This window comes from Nycticebus coucang, chromosome 11, assembly GCF_027406575.1.
Source record: "Nycticebus coucang isolate mNycCou1 chromosome 11, mNycCou1.pri, whole genome shotgun sequence".
NCBI lineage: Eukaryota > Metazoa > Chordata > Mammalia > Primates > Lorisidae > Nycticebus > Nycticebus coucang.
Window position 1 is genome coordinate 100,868,207 of NC_069790.1, and position 22,958 is coordinate 100,891,164.

At 41.3% G+C, this 22,958-nt stretch overlaps 1 protein-coding gene across 9 annotated transcripts in view; it reads left to right on the top strand.

Annotated features, from left to right (window-relative positions):
* The window catches only part of NRF1 (nuclear respiratory factor 1), a 170,723-nt gene that overhangs the window by 136,543 nt on the left and 11,222 nt on the right, over positions 1 to 22,958 (top strand). For 6 of the 9 annotated variants that reach the window (XM_053609142.1, XM_053609141.1, XM_053609143.1 and 3 more), the window contains 2 exons: positions 763 to 887; positions 16,453 to 16,509. In XM_053609142.1, coding sequence (XP_053465117.1) covers positions 763 to 887; positions 16,453 to 16,509 — 182 coding nt within the window. Of the gene's footprint in view, positions 1 to 762; positions 888 to 10,424; positions 10,573 to 16,452; positions 16,510 to 22,958 lie in introns of all 9 variants that reach the window. The other 3 variants (XR_008383664.1, XR_008383665.1, XM_053609148.1) reach the window with 3 other exon arrangements.

Below are 22,958 nucleotides of genomic sequence, written 5' to 3' on the forward strand. Positions count from 1 at the left end.
AAAAAATAGCTGGGCATTGTGGCGGGCGCCTGTAGTCCCAGCTGCTTGGGAAACTGAGGCAAGAAAATCGCCTAAACCCAGGAGTTGGAGGTTGCTGTGAGCTGTGACGCCGCAATACTCTACCGAGGGTGATAAAGGGAGACTCTGTCTCTACAAAAAAACAAAACAAAAAAAAGTTGGACTTTTCAGAATATTAGCCAAACCATTACTTTCTATTTGAAAAGCATGGCTATAAACCAAATTGTTATTACTTAATATTAATTAGATAGCAAGCGCAGGTTTGTGCTGACTTCTCATATCCTTCATCCTTGGCTAGAAAAGGACATTCTCAGGTGGTCTGCCTTGTATTACTATAAAGAGAAAAAGACAACCTTGTGAACGACAACCAAAATGGCTTTTGCATTGTGAATATGGGTCAGAGCTTTCACTGTGGCTTGCGAGCACTCAATTGGTATTGATAAGAAAGAGGCTGATTGATAAGAAAGTGCCTTGTATCCTTAAGACGCATTGCCTAGGCTAAAAGAAAAATCTTCCATTAGCTCTATAACTATGCAAGACTTGAGATTTCTGTAACTATTTATTATCGTTTAAAAATTACTCCTGGGTCTGTCCGTACTGGTATCATGTATTTGCTGGAAGGCTTAAGACCATGGAATCAGTAGAGAGATCCAAGGAGAGGGATGAAAGGGTGGTTTGTCATGCTGCAGTGCTATATACTTTTATTCATCTTACACATCCCCTTTCCTGTTCCTGTACCTGCAGCGAAGCTGCCGCCCATGCTGTCGCCACTCTGGCTGAAGCCACCTTACAAGGTGGGGGACAGATCGTTTTGTCTGGGGAAACTGCAGCAGCCGTTGGAGCACTTACTGGAGTCCAAGATGCTAATGGTAAGAGAGCATAAATATTTTATTGAATTTCTTCCCTGTTTCCACTTAAACCTTCCTGATAAGACTGGCAACAAACCCTTCAGAAAGAGGTTGAACCTTGGTTTGTGTTTTTCCTATTTGTAAGTATTTCGTGCGTAGGAGTAGTCTAGGAGCCTCTGATTCCTTTCACTAGAAGGAAGCTTAGGCATAAGGAAAATGCCGTGATAATGGCTACCTAATTGAAATTTTACTTAAAAAGTGATTATTTCGCTGTGATAAGACTTGCTGAGAGGCACATTTTGTTAGGTACATGTTGTTCTTTACTCTCTCATGAGGTGGGTTAATCAGTGTCCTTTATTGTAGCAGAGACTCTCTTGTGGAGGAGGGCATCATGGTAGGGTAGGGTGTTGTGACTACCTCCAGAAAGGCACTACTGTCTTACCTGTCCACAGGGTCAGGCAGCAGCATGTGATGAAGGCACTTTTCTCTGGTTGGGACTGTGGGTTCTTCCTATTATATGGGGCCTGACAAAAGACTTCTGGATTTAGCCAATATCATGCCACCATCCCTGCCCTTCTTCCCCAACTCTTTTACTTCCTGAATATTGGTGAATATCTCAAATAAACAAAAGAGATAACGTTCATAGAAATATGGTGGCAAAAATGTACAGCTCCAGTGGATCCAGCTTTTAGGGAAGTACCTCAGAAATCTGGACCAAAGAGGAGGACTAGCCCTGTTCTGAGATACTCTGTATTTTTGTTTCTTAGACTTTAAAAAATAATATATACTTAGATAATTAGGCGGGACAAATTAAGTACTCTATAGTTTTTCAGAAATCATTGCTTTAAAGTCCCAGAAAGGGGCAGGGTGCAGTGGCCCACGCCTGTAACCCTAGCACTTTGGGAGGCCGAGGCAGGTGGATTGTCTGAGCTCACAAGTTTGAGACCAGCCTGAGCCAGAGCAAGACCCCATCTCTAAAAATAGCCAGGTGTTCTGGCAGGTGCCTGTAGTCCGAGCTGCTTGGGAGGCTCAGGCAAGAGAATCACTCGAACCCAAGAGTTTGAGGTTGCTGTGAGCTATATAACGCCACAGCACTCTGTCACCAAGGGTGACAAAGTAAGACTCAGTAAGTCTCAAAAAAAAAAAAAAAAAATCCTGGAAAGAGGATAGATAAAAAACATATTTTTTTTAGGCAGAAAGTTCCTTAGTGGCATTAGTGGCTGAAAGAAAAGTTCTTGGCACTCTTTTGGGGGTAGGCCTCTAAAAACTGAATATGCTGTTAATTGGAAAAGTCTTTGAAGAAGTAGGAGGAAACAAAGTACTTATCTCTCCAGAGAAGAAATACATAGGATATTCAGAGAGCCATTGTGGCTTCTGAGAATCGTTTTCCAACAAGAGCCCAAAAAAATTCAGTACAACCTTTTTTTTCTGTAGGGCTAGGGGCTTTCATAAACTAACCTAAATCAAGACAGAGTTGATCTTAGCCACAAAGCTGCAGGATAAGGGGCATCTTATAGCCATGCATATTCAGGACGAAATGGACCATAGTAGAATTAAGGAAAACCTCTCTGTAGCAAGAATCCTACCCCTATTTTCTTATCTTTTTTTTTTATCCCTCATGGTAATTCTGATCTACCCTGAACAATGGGAAGGATATCTGGCTAGGTGGTGTTCTCCTAAAGTATAATTCACACTATAGAACTGTGGTCTTGGTAGAAGACTTTGTTGTCCATTCTAATAACTTGACATATTTGGGAGAGATCAGACTGCTTTACAGTACTGACTCCTCCCCAGTGTCAGATGAATGAATTTATGTTAAGTCTAAGGACTCTCTGGGTTTCTAGCCAAGTAGTCCTGTTCAGCCATACAATAAAGTGGGACCACATCCACTGCTGTTAATCACTGAAGCTGCCTCTTTTTCAGTAGCCCTGGGTTGTTAGAATCAGTTGGTGTGATTTCAAGTTACTGGCTATAGTCAATAGTTTGTGACTGTCAACACTTGCTGAACTCAGGCCTGAAGATTTGGAGCTATTCCTTGTCAGTACAGCTTTTTCATATTTAATCAAATCCTTGACTTGTGCTTTATCCCAGCAATTTTAGGCAAAGGCCAATTATTTTATCTGCCCTTAGGAATCCAGAGAATAAATCTAATATTGTAAATCTTTTTTTTTTTTTTTTGAGTCAGGGTCTTGCTCTGTTGCCTAGGCTAGAGTGCAGTGGTGTCATAGCTGTCTTCAACCTCAAACTGATCCTTCAGCTTAAGCCTCCTGAGTAGCTGGGACTACAGGTGAGCTCCAACACACCCAGCTATTTTTTTTTTAAGAGATAAAGTCTGGCTGTGTTGACCAGGCTGGTCTTGAACTCCTGGCCTCAATTGATCCTCCCATCTTGGCCCCCCAAAGTGCTAGGATTACAGGTGTGAGCCACCATGCCCAGCCGAATATAGTATTAGTGTTATCCATATAATTCTGAGATTCCTTCCATCTTCTAACATTTTTACCCAGAGTGCTATAGGATTTACTCTGGGACCAGAACCACATTATTCCCACTTAATCAGAAAATTTAATATCTGTCTAGACTTTTAAGGGTTCTCTTTTCATCATTCTTTCAAATTAAGTGTTGTTGCCAGTGTTTGTCACTTCTATAATAACAAGCCTATGGTGTCTGCCAGTAGGCCAAATGTGTTTTTGTGTGTGTGTGTGTGTATGTGTGTGTGTTTAAATCAGGTAGAACTAGATAATAGCAGAACAAGGTGCCGTTTGTTGGCATAAAACTAATGTGGAAATGGACATTACTGAGAAAAATTGCATTCCATATTTCAGAGTATGGTTTCAATAAAAGTCCAACTAGCAGATGACGCTCCTAAGAGAGGCCTAAAGCAGAGTTTGTGGGATGGACTTAGCAGGGATGAAAGAATGAGCTTAGGAGAAGACAGTAGCCAGTGGGGTGACTGGGTGGGGGAGGCTACAGGGGATGGTGTTTCTCAGGGTAAAGACAAGTAATGACCCATGCATGGCAGAAGTTTAAATTCTAGGTCACCAGGGCAGACCTGACGAAAATGTTGCCCCCTGCATCTGTGCACCCTGAGGACTTTAAGAGGTCATCCTATTTGTTTCCTTTCACTGGGCCTCAGAACCCTTGTGCTCCAGAACTCTTGGCCTGCAGGACCAGCGAATACAGGCATTCATGTGGGCTTGAGGAACTCCTTGTAAAGTGCCTTTCACCTCTCACCCAGACCTGAACACCCACTGTTAGCAAGCCTCAGAGGACCAGGCCTGCAGACCTTTCCCTTCCTTCCTATTGCAGCAAGAATAATGAAAGATAACAATTATATTAGCACTTGGCCACCTCAGAAATGCTCTGAGATCTTATCACAGATTCACACAGCTATCTTTAATTTCTAAAAACTACATGGAGGAAAACAAAACAGATAACTGAAGTTCACAAATAATCAAGCCTCTTACCTCTTACCGGCTAAGAAAGTATCAGTATTTTCTAAAATAACTGATACTCTTTTCTAATTATACCACCGGAAAAAAAAGGGGGATATAGACAGCCCTTGCTGGAGTTTTTTTTTCTTTTTCTTTTTTGGTGCTGATTATAAAAATCATCTATTGGTGTGGAGTGCAGTGGCTCACACTTGTAATCCTAGCACTCTGAGAGGATCACTCAAGGTCAGGAAATTGAGACCAACCAGAGCAAGAGCGAGAACCCATTTCTATAAAAAATAGAAAAATTAGCCAGATGTGCAGTGGTACATACCTGTAGTCCCAGCTACCGAGGAGGATCAGTTGAGGCCAGAAGTTTGAGGTTGCAGTGAGCTATGATAATGCCACTTCACACCAGCCTGGGTGACAGAGAACCTGTCTCGAAAAAATATCATCTATAGGGCAGCGCCTGTGGCTCAAGGAGTAGGGCGCCGGTCCCATATGCTGGAGGTGGCGGGTTCAAACCCAGCCCCAGCCAAAAACCACACAAAAAATAAATAAATAAAAAATAAAAGTATTTTAAAAAAAAATCATCTATAATTCCATGTTAATGTCTTGGGTTTTTGTTTTGTTTTGTTTTTCCTTGGGGTTTTTTTTTTTTTTTGTGGTTTTTGGCCTGGGCTGGGTTTGAACCCGCCACCTCTGGCATATGGGACCGGCGCCCTACTCCTTGAGCCATAGGTGCCGCCCTTCCTTGGGGTTTTTTAATGTAGCCTTTTTCTTCTATTCATAAAATATCTTTCCAAACCTAAGTAGGATCATGTTATGAGTACTATTTTGTAACTTGTTTTGAACCATTTTTGTATCGTTAATTTTTTTTCTTTTTTTTTTTGAGACACAGTCTCAAGCTGTCATCCTGGGTAGAGTGCTGTGACGGCACAGCTCACAGCAACCTCAAAACTCCTGGGTCCAAGTGATTCTCTTGCCTCAGCCTCCCAAATAGCTGGGACTACTGGCGCCCACCACAACACCCAGCTATTTTTTTTTTTTGCCTGGTCTGGATTCAAACCTGCCAGCTCTAGTGTATGTGGCTGGCACCCTAGCTGCCTGAGCTACAGGCACCGAGCCATAATTAAATTTTTTTTAAAGATCATTTTAATGCTTGATACTATTTTATTAACTTGTCTATAATTAGCCAATCCCCTATTAATAATGTTATTAATAATTTGTACAATAAAAATAATACTATGTGTACAAAATCTTGCCCACACCTTTGCTATCTACTCTGCCTTGCCCGTACTTGCCTATGTTTCCAGCAAGGCTGGAGAACCTGCTTTTTTCCCTCTCACCAGCACTAGATTAATAAATCAGTATTAATCAGCATAATTAAATATTTTTGCCTACTTGTTTAATTTGCTTTTTCTTTCCTTTTTTAGAGATAGGGTCTTACTCTGTTGCCCAGGCTATAGTACAGTTCATGATCATGCCTTACTGCAGCCTTGAACTACTAGGCTCAAGTGATCCTCCTACTTCAGCCTCCTGAGTAACTGGGACTACAGGTGGGCAGCACCATGGCCAGTTAATTTTTTTCTGTTTAAGAATTGAGATCTCGCTTTGTTGCCCAGACTGGTCTCTAACTCCTGGCTTTAAGCAATCCTCCTACCTCAGTCTCCCAAAGTACTGTGATTACAGACGTGACCTACCATGTCTGTAGCATTTTTATAATAGTGATAAATGTTTTCTCTCTTTTACTTATTTACTTGAGTTCTTTGCCCATTTTTGTATTGGAGTCTTTATCTTTCTCACATTAATTTGGAAAAGCTCTTCAAATATTAAGGATATAACCCTTTTATTGTGCATATTATAAATAGTTTTTTCTCAGTTTATTTTATTTCACTTCTGTTAACTTTCATTTTCATTTCTCTATTTCTCTTTGCTTTTATGTTAAATAGGCCTTTTCTACCCTCAAAATTAGATAAGTGTCTAACTATATTTTCTTCTTGTTTTAATATGGTCTCAATATTTTATAGTAAATAATTTATTTTGGTGTACGGCATTAGGTAGGAATCCAAATTGATCCTCCCCATAGCCTAGTTATTCCAGCACCATCTGTTTTGTTAAAGAAATCCATCCTTTCGGCACTGATAATGAAATGTCATTATTGTCACATGCAGAATTCTTAAATAGACAGTTCAGAGTCTTGGGGGAAATACGTCTATTTCCATTTACTTGGTCTGTCCTTTGTATCATATTTTGCAAAATGTTATAATATTTTATCATTGCAATACTATTATTAGCAGTTAGTGAAAAGGCCCTTCTTTGAAGTTGAAATAAAATTGGGGAATTCTTCATTTGGAAAAACAAGCCTTATTCTAGCATTTTTTTTTTTTTTTTTTTTGAGACAAAGTTGTATTTCATGCTGTTGCATTGGCTATAGTGCTGTGGTATCATTAGTCTAGTTCAGTACAACCTCAGACTCTGGGCTCCGGACTCCCCAGTAGCTGGGACTTTAGGCACATGCCATGCTCTACTCTGTTTTTTGTAGAAATGGGATCTTGCCCTTGCTCAAGCTGGTCTCAAACTCCTGACCTCAAGCGATCCTCCCAGAGTGCTAGGATGACAGGTGTGAGCTTCTACACCCAGCCCATTTTAGCTGTTTTTTAATCCTGCCAAGTCTTTTAGTAGAACCACTAACAAGTTATAGAAGTTTAAGTTTTCTCCTCTCCTTCTACCCTAGCTTTTCCTGGGCATGGGTTATGGGGAGTGCATCATAGCAAGTGTTGTTGCACTTTGAAATTTTAATTTCTCCTTTCTGTCTTTTTGACTTTTTTAATTTCATTTTTTTGTACTGAAAGGTGACACTGGGGATGAAGCTCTCTGAGGTAGGACATCAACATACTTAGCTACTGACCTGGCATTCTTGCTCAGTCCCATTCCATTAATTTTATTTATTTAACAGACATCTATGTAATGCTTGCTAAGTATAAGCATTCTGCTAAGTGTTTTCATTTAAAACCCAGAACAACTTTATGAGGTAAACACTGTTACACACATTTAACATATAGGGAAACTGAGACACAGGTTCAGTAACTTGACCATGTGCTCACAGAGAGTGGCAGAAGCAGAGTTTGAATTCGGGCAGTTTGTTTCCAAACCACTGTGTTAGGCTGTCTCCCTTTGATGTGAGCTCTAGATTCCTGTCTGGACTCCACAAATGCAGAGGGATGACTGTCTTCCTATGTTGAACAAATATGTTTGGGAATGTCAAACTTTTCCCCTATCCCTGCCAGATGCTGCTGGCCATAGTCTAGCTTAGCCACAGGACCTGTCCGCCCAGATATTCCTAATGGCTGTAGGGCTGCTCTGGTGGTTCCTGATGCCTCCCACCTCCTGCTTAGCAGCTGGTCCCTCTGCTCACACACAGGCTTGCCTTTTCTAGCCCAAGGATCCTACAGGTCTGCGTCCCTCTCCAGGTGCAGAATTCACAGAAGCAGTCATCAGCTGGCTGTCAAACTGAATGGTTTTCAGTGAAAAGACCACTTAGCAAGTAGTTAAAGTATCTTGTTTTTATTTGATTGGAGTGGTCTGTGGAGTAGGGAGGAGGAGGAAATTGTTTACAGGAAAACAGATGATGTTGAGAAGGCAGTACATTTACTCAAGGGAGAGTTGTTTGCTCACCCAGGCCCTCCTGCTACCCTTTAGTGTATGCCAGGACTCTTAGCCTTCCCCCTTGTTTTTAGAGAAATAGAGACCCTACTGAGAAGTGTGAATTTCTGCCTAGGGCCTGTTCGCTGCTCATTTGTTTCCCCAGCTCCTCACTGAGTCTTTCCCTTTGCTCTGCCTCTAGTCCTTGAATGGGGTCCCCTAGAGAGTTTGGAGTGCAACTCCAAACTTTGTTCAACACTGAAGACTCAGAAACCACCCATTACCTAGGCTGTCCTGCTTAAGACCTGAGGTCTCAACCTTCATCATGCCCCGAATGAAGGGAAAATGGAGAAATGGGGAAACGGGTATTTAAAAATTAAAGCCAATTACAAGGCATTAACAGTACACTTAGAGAAAGAACAGCCCTTCTCATTTATCTTCAGTGCAGTATGTCCCTCCTTATTCTGGTCTGTCCCTGGCAACAATCTTGTCACTGACCTTTTCCCTGAAGATGTAAAATTTCCTAAAACTGAAATACCTTACTCAGACGTGCTGTATTATAAAACAAATGTACAAAAATAGCCGGGCGTTGTGGCAGGCGCCTGTAGTATCAGCTACTGGGAGGCTGGGGCAAGAGAATCACTTAAGCCCAAGAGTTTAAGGCTGCTGTGAGCTGTGATGCCACAGCACTGTACCGAGGGTGACATAATGAGACTCTGTCTCAAAAACAAAAAAAAAATGTACCTTCTACTACCCATTCCAACTGCCAAATTAAACTAAATCATTTTAGAAACACCGTTAGAAAAAATTCTATCTTATCTTGACACTAAGCATGTCTTCACATTTTTACACCTATTTTTCTTTGACTTTATTAAAAACTTTAAAAAATATATTTCTTCAGTCGAATTTCATCTCAGCTATACTCATTAGAATAGCTTCTTAAAAATCAGTGTTTTTCGCAAGAAAGGTAGATGTGTAAGGACAAACACAAGGTCCAAAGAAGGGAGCAAGATTCTTGTATGTGCTCTTTGCATGAGAGATTGGAGTAGGCATTTCTAAACTCCCAAATGAGACAGGATAGCTGTAAGGCCAGTTCTGTACTGTTGGATCTAAAGGTCATGTGCATTTCACTTTCTATGAAAACCTTCTTTATCCTTATTATAACAGCATTAGGGCATCCTTAACCTGGGGTCTGTGGACCCTAAGAAATTCTGTTCAAAATTATTTGTTTTCCTGGGATCCATAGTTTTGATCAGAAGTATAACTAGATCAGAGGTACTCCCTTGCTGCCCATCTCCGTGCCGTAGAAAGTGATGGCAAGGGTCATTTAATTTTGTAGCTTCCTGGTATAGAGCTGAGAGTGAAAGCAGGGGCAGAGAAAATGAGATCACCCAAAGGAGCTGGTTACTCTAAAAGCTGTACCACTGCTAGCTCTGTAATCTTAGGCAAGCAAATTAACCACTGTAAGCCTTAGCTGTAAAATTAGGATAATGATAGTTCTAAACTCATAAGAGAGTTATGAGCCTCAAACAAGGTGTGATTCCTTTCAAAGGTTTAGCATAGTGCATGGCATGTAGCTACATCATGAACATGAGATTATTATTAACTATTAGCATCAGTTTCTTCTCTATCATCAATCAAAAACACATTAAGTTGGCCAGGCGTGGTGGCTCACACCTGTAACCCTAGCACTCAGGGAGGCCGAAGTGGGTGGATTGCCTGAGCTCACAGGTTCGAGACCAGTCTGAGCAAGAGCAAGACCTCTTCTCTAAAAAAAAAAGAGGTAACCAGAGATGATGTTACAACTGTCCCACAACTACCAACATGGGAGAGATCCGAAGCCCTTTCTGTAACCTTGATTGAAGGAAATGCAAGGTGACATTATTTAAAGATTCTCACTTTTGCTTCTATAACTGTCCTTGTCTAGGGCTGCTGTCATCTTTTAGTACATAGTTTGCAGTAACTAGGGTGGCCTTTCTGCTCCTAAAAATGGCGGTCTGTCTTCGAATCTTAACAGAATTATATCTTTAATTTTCATTGCGAAGGGTGACTTTTTTCGCTTTTTCCTCAACACCACCACCACCATCACCTATTTTTATGTCCTTCTGTTCAAGCTCTTCTTTAAAAATAAGAGGTAAAGTGCCAGTCCTCATCTTGGTGTGTTATAAAATACATCTCCAGATGTGCTCCTCGTTCTCTGGACACATCCACATAATGGACTAGTTCTCAAAAAAGTCAGTTCAGATGCAAAATGTTAAATTAATTAGGAACTTTGACAGTGTTGCCCCCCACAAAAGGTCACTAATGTGTACTCCAATATGAACAAAATCATTTTTTGCCTCAGTATTTTAAAGTTTAAATAAATGAATGTATTAAATAAAGTTTTATTGTAAGAGTGTATTTTCAGTCACTGTAAAGCATAAATATAGCTTTAAAAGTGCTATTGAATTCTGTGATTTTTTTTTTTTGTACTTTTAATTCAAAGTTCAATGTCTCCAGGACTTGAAGCAGGCAGCCCCTAAGCAACTGTTTTTTCTGTGAGCTGTGAGTCCCATGATACGAGCCTCCCATCTTCGAGGTCCCTACAGAGCAGCACATATGGTAGCTGTGGGTTTTAGATCACCCTCCTGAAGGTAAATGGCCCTCTTTTCCACCCACCCCTTTGTTGATAAGGTGACTTGAAAGAAAAGACCGAGCTAAGGCATTGCCTATTCTGTAAGAAAAAACACTGAAGACTCAATTTGTGTTACAACTTTGTCCCCTTTAAATCATCTTAAATGAAGGGGGAGGGGAGCACACTCCTAGACCTGAAAAGATTATTTCTTATAAGAGACAAGATGAGAACTGTGAGCTGTGACTCAGAAAGAACAGGAGTGGGGAAGGGTACACAAGTGTGAACTCGCTTATGTGCTGGGGACAGTGGCAGTGTGCGGGGGGTGTGGAGAGGTGCCTCAGTGTCCTCCCCCTGTCCTTCTGGGAAACAGGCTTTCTCTGCAGACAGGATTTTTCCCATGTAAGTGTACCACCACCCAGTGAGGTAGGTAGAACATATCTCATGAGCCCTGTTCTCTACAGAGGTAGCTAAAGCTGGGAAGTCAGCTAATGAATGACAAACCTGGGGCTCAAACACTGACCTCCAGTACTCTTACTTCTGCTCCATGTAGGCTCACTCCTTTGCCTTCACTCCCTCTTGCCAACCTGTCCAACCTAGGAAGTAAAGAAGGTAAATGACAATCATGGTCTTTGCTATTCACCTGATTATGCTGCTATTATGTGACTATTTTGCGGGATATTTTAAGGAATGGTGACAGCTATATTTTATCACTTTAGTAGAATTCAGATCTTAGCAGAGAAATCAATACGTGGTATAAACGCAACTTGATTAAAATTAAAGGCATTTATCAGTCACATTAATCAGATTTCAAGTGCTGAATAGTCACATGTGCCTGAGGTACTGAATTTTTAATTTAAATAGGCACATGTACTTGGTGGTTACTGTAATAGACTATGCAGATACAGAGCATCCTTGAAGAAGGTTCTGTCGGATTGCACCGATCTAAAGGCTGTAGTAAAGGCTTGGCACCTATATGCAGTGCTAAGGGCACCAGCCACATACATCAGGGCTGGCGGGTTCGAACCCAGCCCCAGCCTGCAAAAAACAACAATGACAACTACAACAACAACAACAAAAAATAGCCGGTGTTGTGGCGGACACCTGTAGTCCCAGCTACTTGGGAGGCTTAGACAAGAGAATCACTTGAGCCCAAGAGTTTGAGGTTGCTGTGAGCCACGATGCTACAGCACTCTACTGAGGGCAGTATAGTGAGGCTTTGTCTCAAATAAATAAATAAATAAAAATAACAATAAATAAAGGCTGTACTAAAAGTACTGTCAGGTCATCTTCAGGCACATTTTGCCCCTCCTGCATAGCAGAGGACAACACAAATACTTTGTGAGCTTTCCCACAGTGGCCTTCTCAGCTCACAGACAGCATGTCTTTGCTTTAAAAAACAATAACAACAAACTACCAAGTGATTGCAGGAATCTTCAGCCAGTAAACAGCAGGGCAGGAGGGCTGTAAGAAGAACTAGCCTATTTTTATGCACTACAGAATCCGAGCAGGAAAATTACCTGAGACAGGAGTCAGTGGTGACACCTAGACTCACTTTTAGCCAGGCTACTTGGCATATTTCCACTTAGATTCCTCACAAGTGCAGGTTTCTCCTCTTGTCTACAGATATCTGCAGCCAGATGTTCTAATGGATCTACAGTGGCCCCCGAAAGATCAAATATGCAAAGTCTGGTGTGTCATAAGGCTTAAAGGAACTGTACTATTGGATGAATTTCGCAGTGAAATGTGGTTGCTGCTGAGAAATAGGAACATGGAAATATATAATGGGGTCTTCAATTCTGGAACACGCAAAGCGATGCACAGTTCTCTGCCCCATATGTGTTACCTAGCCCTTTCCATGACATTGAGGGAGGGAAGGGACAGCTCAGTGGTGATTCTTCCATTCCTGAACTTTTCCTGCTTCCCTCCTCCCTTCATAATTACCTCCTGATGTACAGAATGCCTTCCAGAATAGCACTCAGAATATGCACTCAAAAAGAAGTGGTAGTTTTCCCTGTTCCCCTGTCCCTGTCATCCAGGGAAATGCACTGATAGCACTAATTTGGGGACAGCAGGGATTATCGAGCCCTACTAACTTTAGTGCCTGGGGCATCATAAGCATGCATTTACTGCTGCTACCACTGCTACTGTTACTATCATTATCATTATTAAACACTCACACTGAAAGGGAAGAGAATTAATCTTCAGAGGGTTCACTTTTAGCACTTTTGGGACACATTTTTAGGATCCAGGCTAGTAAGCCTCCATTTGCAGGGAGGAGGTCGTGAATCACACCAAGAACCCTACTTCAGGAAGCCTCCTTTATTGATGGGAGTATATTATATCCCTCAGACATATTGAGCTTCAGTTCTCTAGAATTACGAGGCCTTCCCCATCATTCCTCAGATATGTTCTCCGCAGCTGCAGGCATTTCCAGTTGTCAGGGTTCTGTGGTGCTTTTCTTTGCCTCCTGCAAAGATGCTGAGCTGTGGACACCTTCAGAAACAGCAGCACTGCATTATGAGAGTGTCTCCGGTCCCTGATTGTAGGTTTAGGCCCATCTTTGTCTTTGCAGAGTCTGCAGATCCAGAGGTGATGTGTCACTCTCCCTCTGCCTTTATAAACTGGGGTGACCTGTGGCACTTACCTCTGTACCAGGGATTGCTTGCTAACCTAGGTTCTGCTACTGGAAGACTTATAAACTACACAACAAAAGTGGACATGGAGAGTATTTATGATGAAATGATAAACCACTAGATGTTAGTCTCTCATTTTAGTACTCATCCAAGCTAGAGCAACTAGCTTTGGGAAACTTTCCATGTTAAAGGCTGGAGGCCTCAAGAGTTGGCTCCTCAGGGAATCACCACGTGTTGTCAGGTATTCTCAGCTTGGGGGAACTTGATGAGCCAGTGCACTATTCTGTGAACAGGACAGCAATCTGACCTGGGGACGTTCTGGGCAGAGATTCCCAGCAATGTCCCTGCCACCTGTAAAATGGACACCACTGACTGTGGTCTCCTTTCCATCCCTGGTGTCCTCGAGGCCAAATTACATGTTTCCATATCTCATTCACCTTCCCTTTAAGTCTCCAGAGCTTTCTGAATCTTTGTAGATGAAAGACAGATTCTGATCTTAGATGATTCTAGTTCCTGGTAACCAAGACAAAATCTTGATGCTTGTCATTACAGGCAATATTCTGTAAAGGGAGTGTTTTTGTTTGTTTTTTTTACAGGGAGACATAAGGGAGTTTTTTTGCAGAGCCATGCTTCGCAGGTTTAATTGGAGTTAATTCTATTCCATACATGGACGAAAAAGTGAGTTTATATTAAGGAGATGTATAAGGGCATTAATCACTGCTTACATAGAAACCAGAATTTGGGAACAGGAAAAGTTCTTACAGAATAAAGTTTTTAAGGTTCTTAGGTAAAAGGGGACTTTCCTCTTTTTTATTTACACTTCCATTAGGATTTTGAAGGAATGTCAGCACACTGTTATTAACTCTAATAGCTTGCACATCGCAGCCAGGATGGTTTGGGGCCCTCTGGCTCTCAGGTTACCCGTGTAAATACAGGGATTCACTTCCCAGCACCCAGCTCTAACATTTGCTTAATAAAGAGCAAATGTGCAGAACCCAGCAGCAGTAGTCTGGCAGAAGCAGTAATCTGAACAGGATAAACATGCTTCCTTTTTGTGTGATGCTCTTTCTCCATCCTCCTGCCAAGGGCAGGATATCAAATGAAGGGGAGGTTGTGGTTGGAGTCAGTAAAGTGAATGTCTAAGTGGCACCTGCTTCATTCAACAGATCTGCTTTCCCGGGGCCTCCCACTGCACATCTGCTCCTGACAAAGCCTCTTTTCTCCTCCTGTTGGTCAGACTGAGGGCAAAGGCCCAACTAGGAGACATATTGGTTTTGCTTTGTCAGCACAATTGCCTGTGACATTATAATTACACCAAATCTTCATTATTAGAAAGGCCCCAATTTAGAGATTTTTCAGAGCCTAAATGGGGTTTTCGAAGTGAAATTAATAAAAACATCTTTGCCTGTTGTAAAGCTAGCAATTGGATCTGAGAATCATTGAAGGAGTCTAAGTGTGGAAACCAAGACACCGCTCTGAGAGAGACTACAAAAGCCGTGCTATCAGATTGGCTCGCTGAAGAGGTGTCCAGCAAGTCTTCTAACTTTGCCCAGCCTGGCCTCTCCTTGTTTGCAGCACTACAACATATATCTCTACTGAATTGTTCTGAAATGCTGATAGAGTTTCTCATAGAGGGGCCAAGAGGGTGGGAGAGTATTACAGTAAGTTGGTAGAGCTGGACAGTAAAGGAAAGAACCTATGATGTAAATAAGGGAAATACCAAGAAAATATATTTTAGGTAAATAAAAAGCATCCAATTTCAGACTAAATTTTCATCTAAACAAAGGCAACTCAAGTGTTATACCATGTGGTATATGTGCGTGTCTGATACACATAATGTAGAGTTGGCCCACAGGATGCTCTGGAAAGATTTTATAGCTTCTCTTTGGCTATTTAAACTTTAATTAAAACTGAATAAAATTAAAAATTTATTTCCCCATTCACACTAGCCGCATTTCAAGTGCTCTATAGACACCGTCTTGGACAGCATACAATAGGACATGTCCATCATCACAGGAAGCTCTAGTGGACAGCACTGTTTCAGAGATTGGTCTGAACCTTTTGAAATATCTTTGAGTACTTAAGGAAGCCTTGGAGTTACTATTTTAGTCTTATTAGGAGGGGAAAGTGAAATTTGCTAGAATGTTTCTAGAAGAACTTATATGTTTCTTCTAGACTATTCTTTATCCTTTCACCTTTTTCATTTTTGTCCTCCAAGAATTTCATGTCCTTTTTCTGCAGCTACCCCTTGCAAAACACACAACATTCAAAAACTGAACTATAGCAAATGAGAAAGGAAATTAATTACAGGAATGTGCACTTTCAGCTGACCCTTTCCCTGGACTTCTGGAGCTTTCACAGCCCTGCCATTGGACTGGACAACTCTTTTCTCATTAAACAGAGCCTGTAACAAGAGGACATGTGAACTACGCAGGGGCCGAAAGTGTGAATATGAATTGTTCATTGTATGGACAGTGCTCATAGAAGTGGAACACTGGGCTGCTAGTACCTTCCTTCTTCAGCAACTCTTGGGACCAAGAACATGGCCTTTAATCTTGTTGTTTCTATTTATCTGCATCCAGTAGCTGCTACACAGTTGCTTTGATTCCTCAGAAAAAGCCCATATGAAATAACAATACTACCTCAAATTTAGACAGTGTCTTTCTTTCTCAAGAGCCTAAATCATGTAAACATGATGTTACTTGTCCTCACAGCAGCCTTAAGAGACAGAAGTAGCCTACAGTTTTATAAATGTAAATATAGTCAATTTGTATTTGTTACATACAGATTATCTGTTATGCAGATTACTTGTGACACATTTTAAATCCTTAGACTGTTTTTAAGCAAGCCGGTGTAAGCCTGGTCCATCTCCTCTGCTGCTCCCTGTCCCCCATCCAGCTGCCAGGTACTTAGGGAATAGATACTACTTTTCATATTAGCTTAAGGAAGACATAATTAGGAAGGTAAGTCTGCTACAGGAAAACCACATCATAAATTCCAGGGTAGAGGGGGAGGTATGGGGGGAAATGCCTAGCCTGCCTTCAGTTTAAGAGTTAAACTGCAAGATATGTGTTTACAAACATCTGCACCATTAGCACTTGGTGTGCTGACATGTGTACTCAAAGCTGTGGAAAACCCTCTCTGAGTGGATGTCAGAGACGCCGTGTACCCTGTTCGCGGGGTGTGCACGGGAGGCTGCAGAGCTGCAGCAGGTCTGGTCGCCCATCTTGCCCGGTGCTTTTTTAACACTTCTGTGTTATTGTCAGGCCTCTTTATGGCAGATCGTGCAGGATGCAAGTGGATCCTGACTGACAAGGCCACAGGTGGGTTCATCTTTGGGGGAAGAAGGAAGCAGCTGGAGGGTAGAATAACTCTGAGAGCTGTCATTCAGGCACTGCTTCCCACGTGGATGGTGTTAATTCCCAACTATGCACTCCCTGTCACCTGGTCACTTCATAGTTTCAGTAACCATTCATAATCTGATTTTTCTAATATTACTGTTTCTTTTTCATTTATTAGCTGGGATTCCTTTCTCTTTCTTTCTCTCTTTGTTTTTTCTTTCTTTTTTGGAGACAGGGTCTTGCTTTGTCGCCCAGGCTACAATACTGTGATGTCATCCCAGCTCCCTGCAGCATCAAACTCTTAGGCTCCTTAGCCTTCTGAGTAGCTGGAACTGTAGATGTGCTGTGCTAATTTTTAAATTTTTTGAAATTATGGTGTCTCACTATTGCCCAGGCTGGTCTCAAACTTCTGGCCTCAAGTGATCCTCCCACCTCAGCCTCCCAAAGTGCTGGAATTACAGATGTTGAGTCACTGCACCTGGTGTTGTTCATTTCTTTCTTTCTTTTTAAGAGACAGAGACTCACTGCATTGCTCAGACTGGACCACAGTAGTGCAATTGCTATTCACAGGCATAATCATAGCACACTACAACTTCAAATGCCTGGCCTCAATCGATCCTTTCTTTTATAAAGAACTTGACCCCATTAGCAATTTGACTATGCTAAGTACAGGAATAGGAAAGGCAGGAGAAATCCTTATCAAGATGTTTACTGGGATGGATTTCTTTACATAACTGTTCTGTAACCATTGGCTTATTTCCACTTTCTCATCTGCTTTGGATGTTACCCAAAGCATATTTAAGTCTGCCCTTTAAATGCTCTTAGAACGTTTCAGTGTGGGGTTTTATGCTAAGTGAGGGGTTGAAAAATCAGGAGCACATCTTTGGGGGCTGGATGATGGGGATATGAGAATTCATTGTACTCTGCTTTCCTTTTGTACCTATTTGAAATTTCCATAATAAAAAGTTTGAAAATGTAGAATACTACTCAGCCATTAAAAAGATGGAGACTTTACATCTTACATGTTAACCTGGATGGAAGTGAAACACATTATTCTTAGTAAAGCATGGCAAGAATCCTATGTACTTAATTCTTTTTTTTATTTTATTATTATTATTATTGTTAAATCATAACTTTGTACATTGATGCATTTATGGGGTTCAGGGTACTACTTCAATATACAATGTGAAATGCTTACATTGAACTAAGTAACACATCCATCATAATTAGACTCATTTCTTAATAGTTTGAAATGTACCATTGCATCATACACATTAGGTAAGGTCCCCCCCCAAATACTCTCCCTCCTACCATATCCCTGCTCCCCTCCCCTCTCTCTCCTCTTCCCTTCTACTTTCTGGGCTATAGTTATGTTTTGCCATTCATATGAGTGTGTAGGTGATTATATAGTAGTATTTCATAGTAGTATTGAGTACATTGGATACTTTTTTTTCTATTCTTGAGATACTTTATTAAGAAGAATATGTTCCAGCTCCATCCAGGGAAACATAAGAGATGTGAAGTCTCTATCTTTCTTTATGGCTGCACAGCATTCCATGGTGTACATTACCACAATTTGTTAATCCATTCATGGGTCAGTGGGCACTCGGGCTGTTCCCATGTCTTGGCTATTATGAATTGGGCTGCAGTAAACATTCTGGTGCAAATGTCTTTGTTGTAAAATAAATTTTGATCATCTGGGTAAATACCTAGTAGAGGAATTGCAGGATCGAATGGTAGGTCTACTTTTAGTTCCTTGAGTGTTCTCCAAACTTCTTTCCAAAAAGGTCGTATTAGCTTGCATTCCCACCAGCAGTGTAGAAGCATTCCCTTCTCTCTGCATCCACACCACTCAATTCTGATATGAGGACAATTAATGACCTAATACACGGTGGGAGGTGGGGTAAGGGGAGATTAGAGAGAGGGAAGGAGGGAGGAGGTGAGGGTCATGGAATAAAGCAAAAGAAAAAAACTAGTTTGAATATATTAACAGAAGGCTCGGCACCCCTAGCACAGTGGTTACAGCACCAGCCACATACACTGAGACTGGGGATTCAAATCCAGCCCAGGCCAACTAAACAACAATGACAACTGCAACAAAAAAATAGCCAGGCATTGTGATGGGTACCTGTAGTCCCACCTACTTGGGAGGCGGAGGCAAGAGAATCACTTAAGTCCAAGAGTTTGAGATTGCTGTGAGCTGTGACACCAAGGCACTCTACTGAGGGCAACATAGTTAGACTCTGTCTAAATAAATAAATAAAAATAAAAAAAGAAAATAACAGAAGAATTAATAAATCTCCATTCTGACCTCGGAGTAACTACTAACTGGGCCTGCAATTCATTTCTGTACCTATTGCTAGCTTTCAGACAGCTTGGTGACTTTCTTCTGAGGTTTATCATCTGGGCTCCACTTTCTGTTTTGTTTTGTTTTTAGAGACAGAGTCTTATTTTGTCACCCTCGGTAGAGTGCTGTGGCATCACAATTCACAGCAACCTCCAGCTCTTGGGCTTAGGCAATTCTCTTGTCTCAGCCTCCCAAGTAGCTGGGACTACAGGCACCCATCACAACGCCCAGCTATTTGTTGTTGTTTGCAGTTTGGCCAGGGCTGGGTTTGAACCCATCACCCTCGGTATATAGGGCTGGCGCCATACTCATCGAGCCACAGGCGCTGCCCCCACTTTCTGTTTTAAAATATTGGTTTACTCTATATATCGCCTGTACACTCTATACATACTCTGTCCACTGATATGTAATCCTTGGAACCCTTGAGTGTTGTACCCACTGTTCCCAGTGATTTCTTCTGGGAATTTACTGGGCACCCTCTGCCTTCTCTGGACAGTCAGATCAACTGGCCTCCAGAGTACACAATCTTTGGTAAAGCAGTTTTCTCTCCTGCCATTTTTAGTTCAAAGCCTTCTTGGTCAGGTCAGTGGGCCCTTGTTCAACACCACATTGGGAGCTCAGTCTCTAGGATACTAAACCATGGTAGTTCTGAATACTGAAGCACAAAATCCTGATTTTGCAATGCTTCTGGGCATCCCCAGTAATTTCAGAAGGCATCATGAAATTATATCTCCAGAACATGTTTTAAGATATTCACTAATAAAATAAAAATCAATTCAATTTTTAACATTTGGCTTATGGGATACAGGGCATGAGAAGTTTCCTGGTGATGTGTAAAAAATCAGGCAAAAGACAAGAGTGATACTGTCCCAACCCTTCACTGCTTTGAACATTATTCCAGAAAGCAGTTTTTCTAAGTTAGAAATTGTTTTGTTTACCAAGAAGGGAGAAAACCTTGGGTGCTGAGAAGTGCCCATTGTGCCAAGGCACCTGTGAGGCTACTCTTGGCTTCATGAGACTATTCAATACTTGCCCAGTATAAGACATTTTTTAATTCATAAATCTCACCCCCAAAAAATGCACCCCAAAGCCTTGGACTTAGAAAATATGGACTTTTAATCTTAGGAAGGTGAAATGTCCCAGAAGCAGATAATGTAACAGAAACAGAAGCACTGGGAGAGAAATGCTGCTTCTCTTTCTTCCTTGCCTGACTTTCATAATGTTGGTCTTCTCTTCATGACCTTCCTTTTCCTGCCGTACATCTGCCCTCTGTTTGTCCTTTGTTGTTCTCAGCCTCTCTATCTGCTGCCTGCCTAATAGACTAGCTTCTTTACCTGATTTCCTTTTGTCTTCTTTCACTTTTCTATCAGTACATACTATGTCTGTTTTTCCTCGTATAATAATGACTTTCCTTAGATACTGATTATAAATATTTTTCCAGGCCTGCAAATGAAAGATTTTTAAAGGATCTGCTTCCTGCCTATCATGCCTAGAAACACCTGTAGACATCCTTGGTGGCTCTTTTAAAACTTCAGAATTACTTAATACAATGCATGATTTCATTTCTTTCTTATTTATTCCTGTCCTTTCTAGTCATGGTCCTGGTTCCTCATGTAAGCCAGTATTTTCCTGATATATACTGTATATAGTTAGCTTTCTTGTCCAATAAATTACAGAAGGCATTGTGCTATAAATTTGCCTTTGGGTTTTATTATTTCTCTTCTGCCAACTGTTATGTGTATTATTTGTTTAGCTCTCTATTTTTCTCTCACAACCATCAATATTTTTTTCTCAGCTAAAGATTTTTCCATGACCAACTTGGAAGGCCTTTGTGCCGAAAGATTCAGTTACAGCAAACAACAATTCCCAGAGGTTTCCCAGACTGTGAGGGTAAATGAAAGGCCCATTCTTCCACCGGCTGTCCGTCCTCCTCTATCTTGTCGGGTGGGGGGAGGGCAGGCTGTGGTGCTGGGTAACTAACCATACCTACAACCCTGTGCTCTGCTGACTCAAGCTTATTCTGTTAGTTTCTAGAGGAGTTCAGAAATTTATCAGGGTGATGACATTATATTATACTATCCTGGTCATACTGACATTCTTAACATTGAATAGTGGTTTAGCTTGGATTGTTGATTCACTGATGCCCTTGACTGGCAGCTGTCTCGTCTGCAGCACGGTGTACTTCCAATGCCAGTTCTCACCATCACTGTGCTCAAAAGGGAAGCTGCCTGCCAGTCTGTCTGCCTGATTCCATGGCTTTTATCTCTAATCTTTACATCTTTGAAGGCCTTTGGCAAATTATTTGCTTCAGGGCAGGAGCAAACCACTGCTGAAAAGGGATCTGTGCTGTATCTGCTTTTCTTTCTGTGACCACATCCAGACTACATCAAACTTCTTATTCCTATCATCTTTGAAAAGCAGCTGACGTTGGTTGTAGACCTACTCTTTGCCAGTCACTATACCAGGCTTTGCGTATGTCAGCATGTCCACTTCAACAGCCCAGTGAGATTAGTAATTACCATTTTACAGATGAAGAAACAAAGGCTTACAAGCCATTAAATAGGAGAGCCAGGATTCAATGTGGGTCTTTCTGCCTGGGAAGCCCTTAATGGAAATGAAATAGAGTATTTTTCCTCACATAAAATGCACATGAACTATACAGCATTTGGTGACATCACCCTAAGAATGTTGTTATAGAGAGAATTTGACTTCATTTCGGATCAGAGTAAAAGACTTCAAGGCTTTTCAGTCTGCAGAGAGCAAGGCTAAATAAAAGTAATATAATCAACTTTCTGAAAATCGTGAAGAATGTGATCAATTATTGAACAAGCACCTACTATGTTCAACTTACCCAGTCTTCAAAAACAGACCTGCCAGCAATATAAGCAAGCATATCTATACAGAGAAAAGCAATGATTACTTGGAAACAAGTCAGCACATACCTGGTGCCAAGTGAATGGTGGAGGCAATAAACACAGGAAGGAGAGAACATAGTGGGCTGGTCCATCTGAGGTAGCTCCATGAAAGATGTAGAAATTGTTGGAAGAATAGGGCTTAGATTAGCAGGAAATAATTCCAGGAGAGGGATCTACCCAAGCAAGTAAGCATATTTGGTGTTCAGGGTACACTGAGGGAACAGATATGGCTATAATGAAGGGATAGTAAACTCCCTCTACTATTAGCTAATCTGGAATTTATGTTTCTGATACTGAAAAGCTACTAAAAGCCATTTTTTTTTTTTTTTTTTGTGGTAAGATGGGATGGCTTTTGCCAAAAAGTATTTTAAGATTTAGTTGTGATATGTATACTTAGTCATCAGATAATACCCAATACTGAAAGAAGTTAGCTTAGGAAAAATAAATTCTTTTTATTTTTATTTATTTATTTATGTATTTTATTGTTATTATTTTGGAAACACAAAGTCACACTCTGTTGCCTGTGTAAAGTGCGATGGTGTCATAGCTCACAGCAATCCTCTTGCCTCAGCCTTCAGAGTAGCTGGGTCTACAACCACCCACCAAAACGCCCAACGAATTTTTCTAGTTTTAGTAGAGCAGGCAAATGATAAGTCAGAAGAGATCAGGAATACAGTAGGTCAGCTCATGAATGATAAATCCTGAGTGTGTAAGGCTATGACCTTAACCTTTACAGTTACTCTCATTGGTACCCCTGGTCTTCCACAACACTGCCCTGGTGCCACTGTCAGAGACAAAATACAGGGTCTGACAAGTAACTTTGCAAAATTGTTGCCCTGCACTTACGTTGACAGCACTATACGACTTGGTAAGGGTTTATAACCTTATTAAATTGGTGTCTCACAGCTGTATTCATGTCAACATGTGGCAGTGTCTTACTGAGTGGCATTCATTATTGTATGTTTTCTGTGCCATTGTGAGAATGTCAGAGCTTTAATTAGAGCAATGAACAAACGTGAAATTTCTCATTAAACTTGGCTGGAGTGAAAGTGAAATCAGGGACATCTCAGTCCAAGTTTATTGGGATAATTCTATAAAGAAAACTATAGTGGGGCGGCGCCTGTGCCTCAGTAAGTAGGGCACCAGCCCCATATACTGAGGGTGGTGGG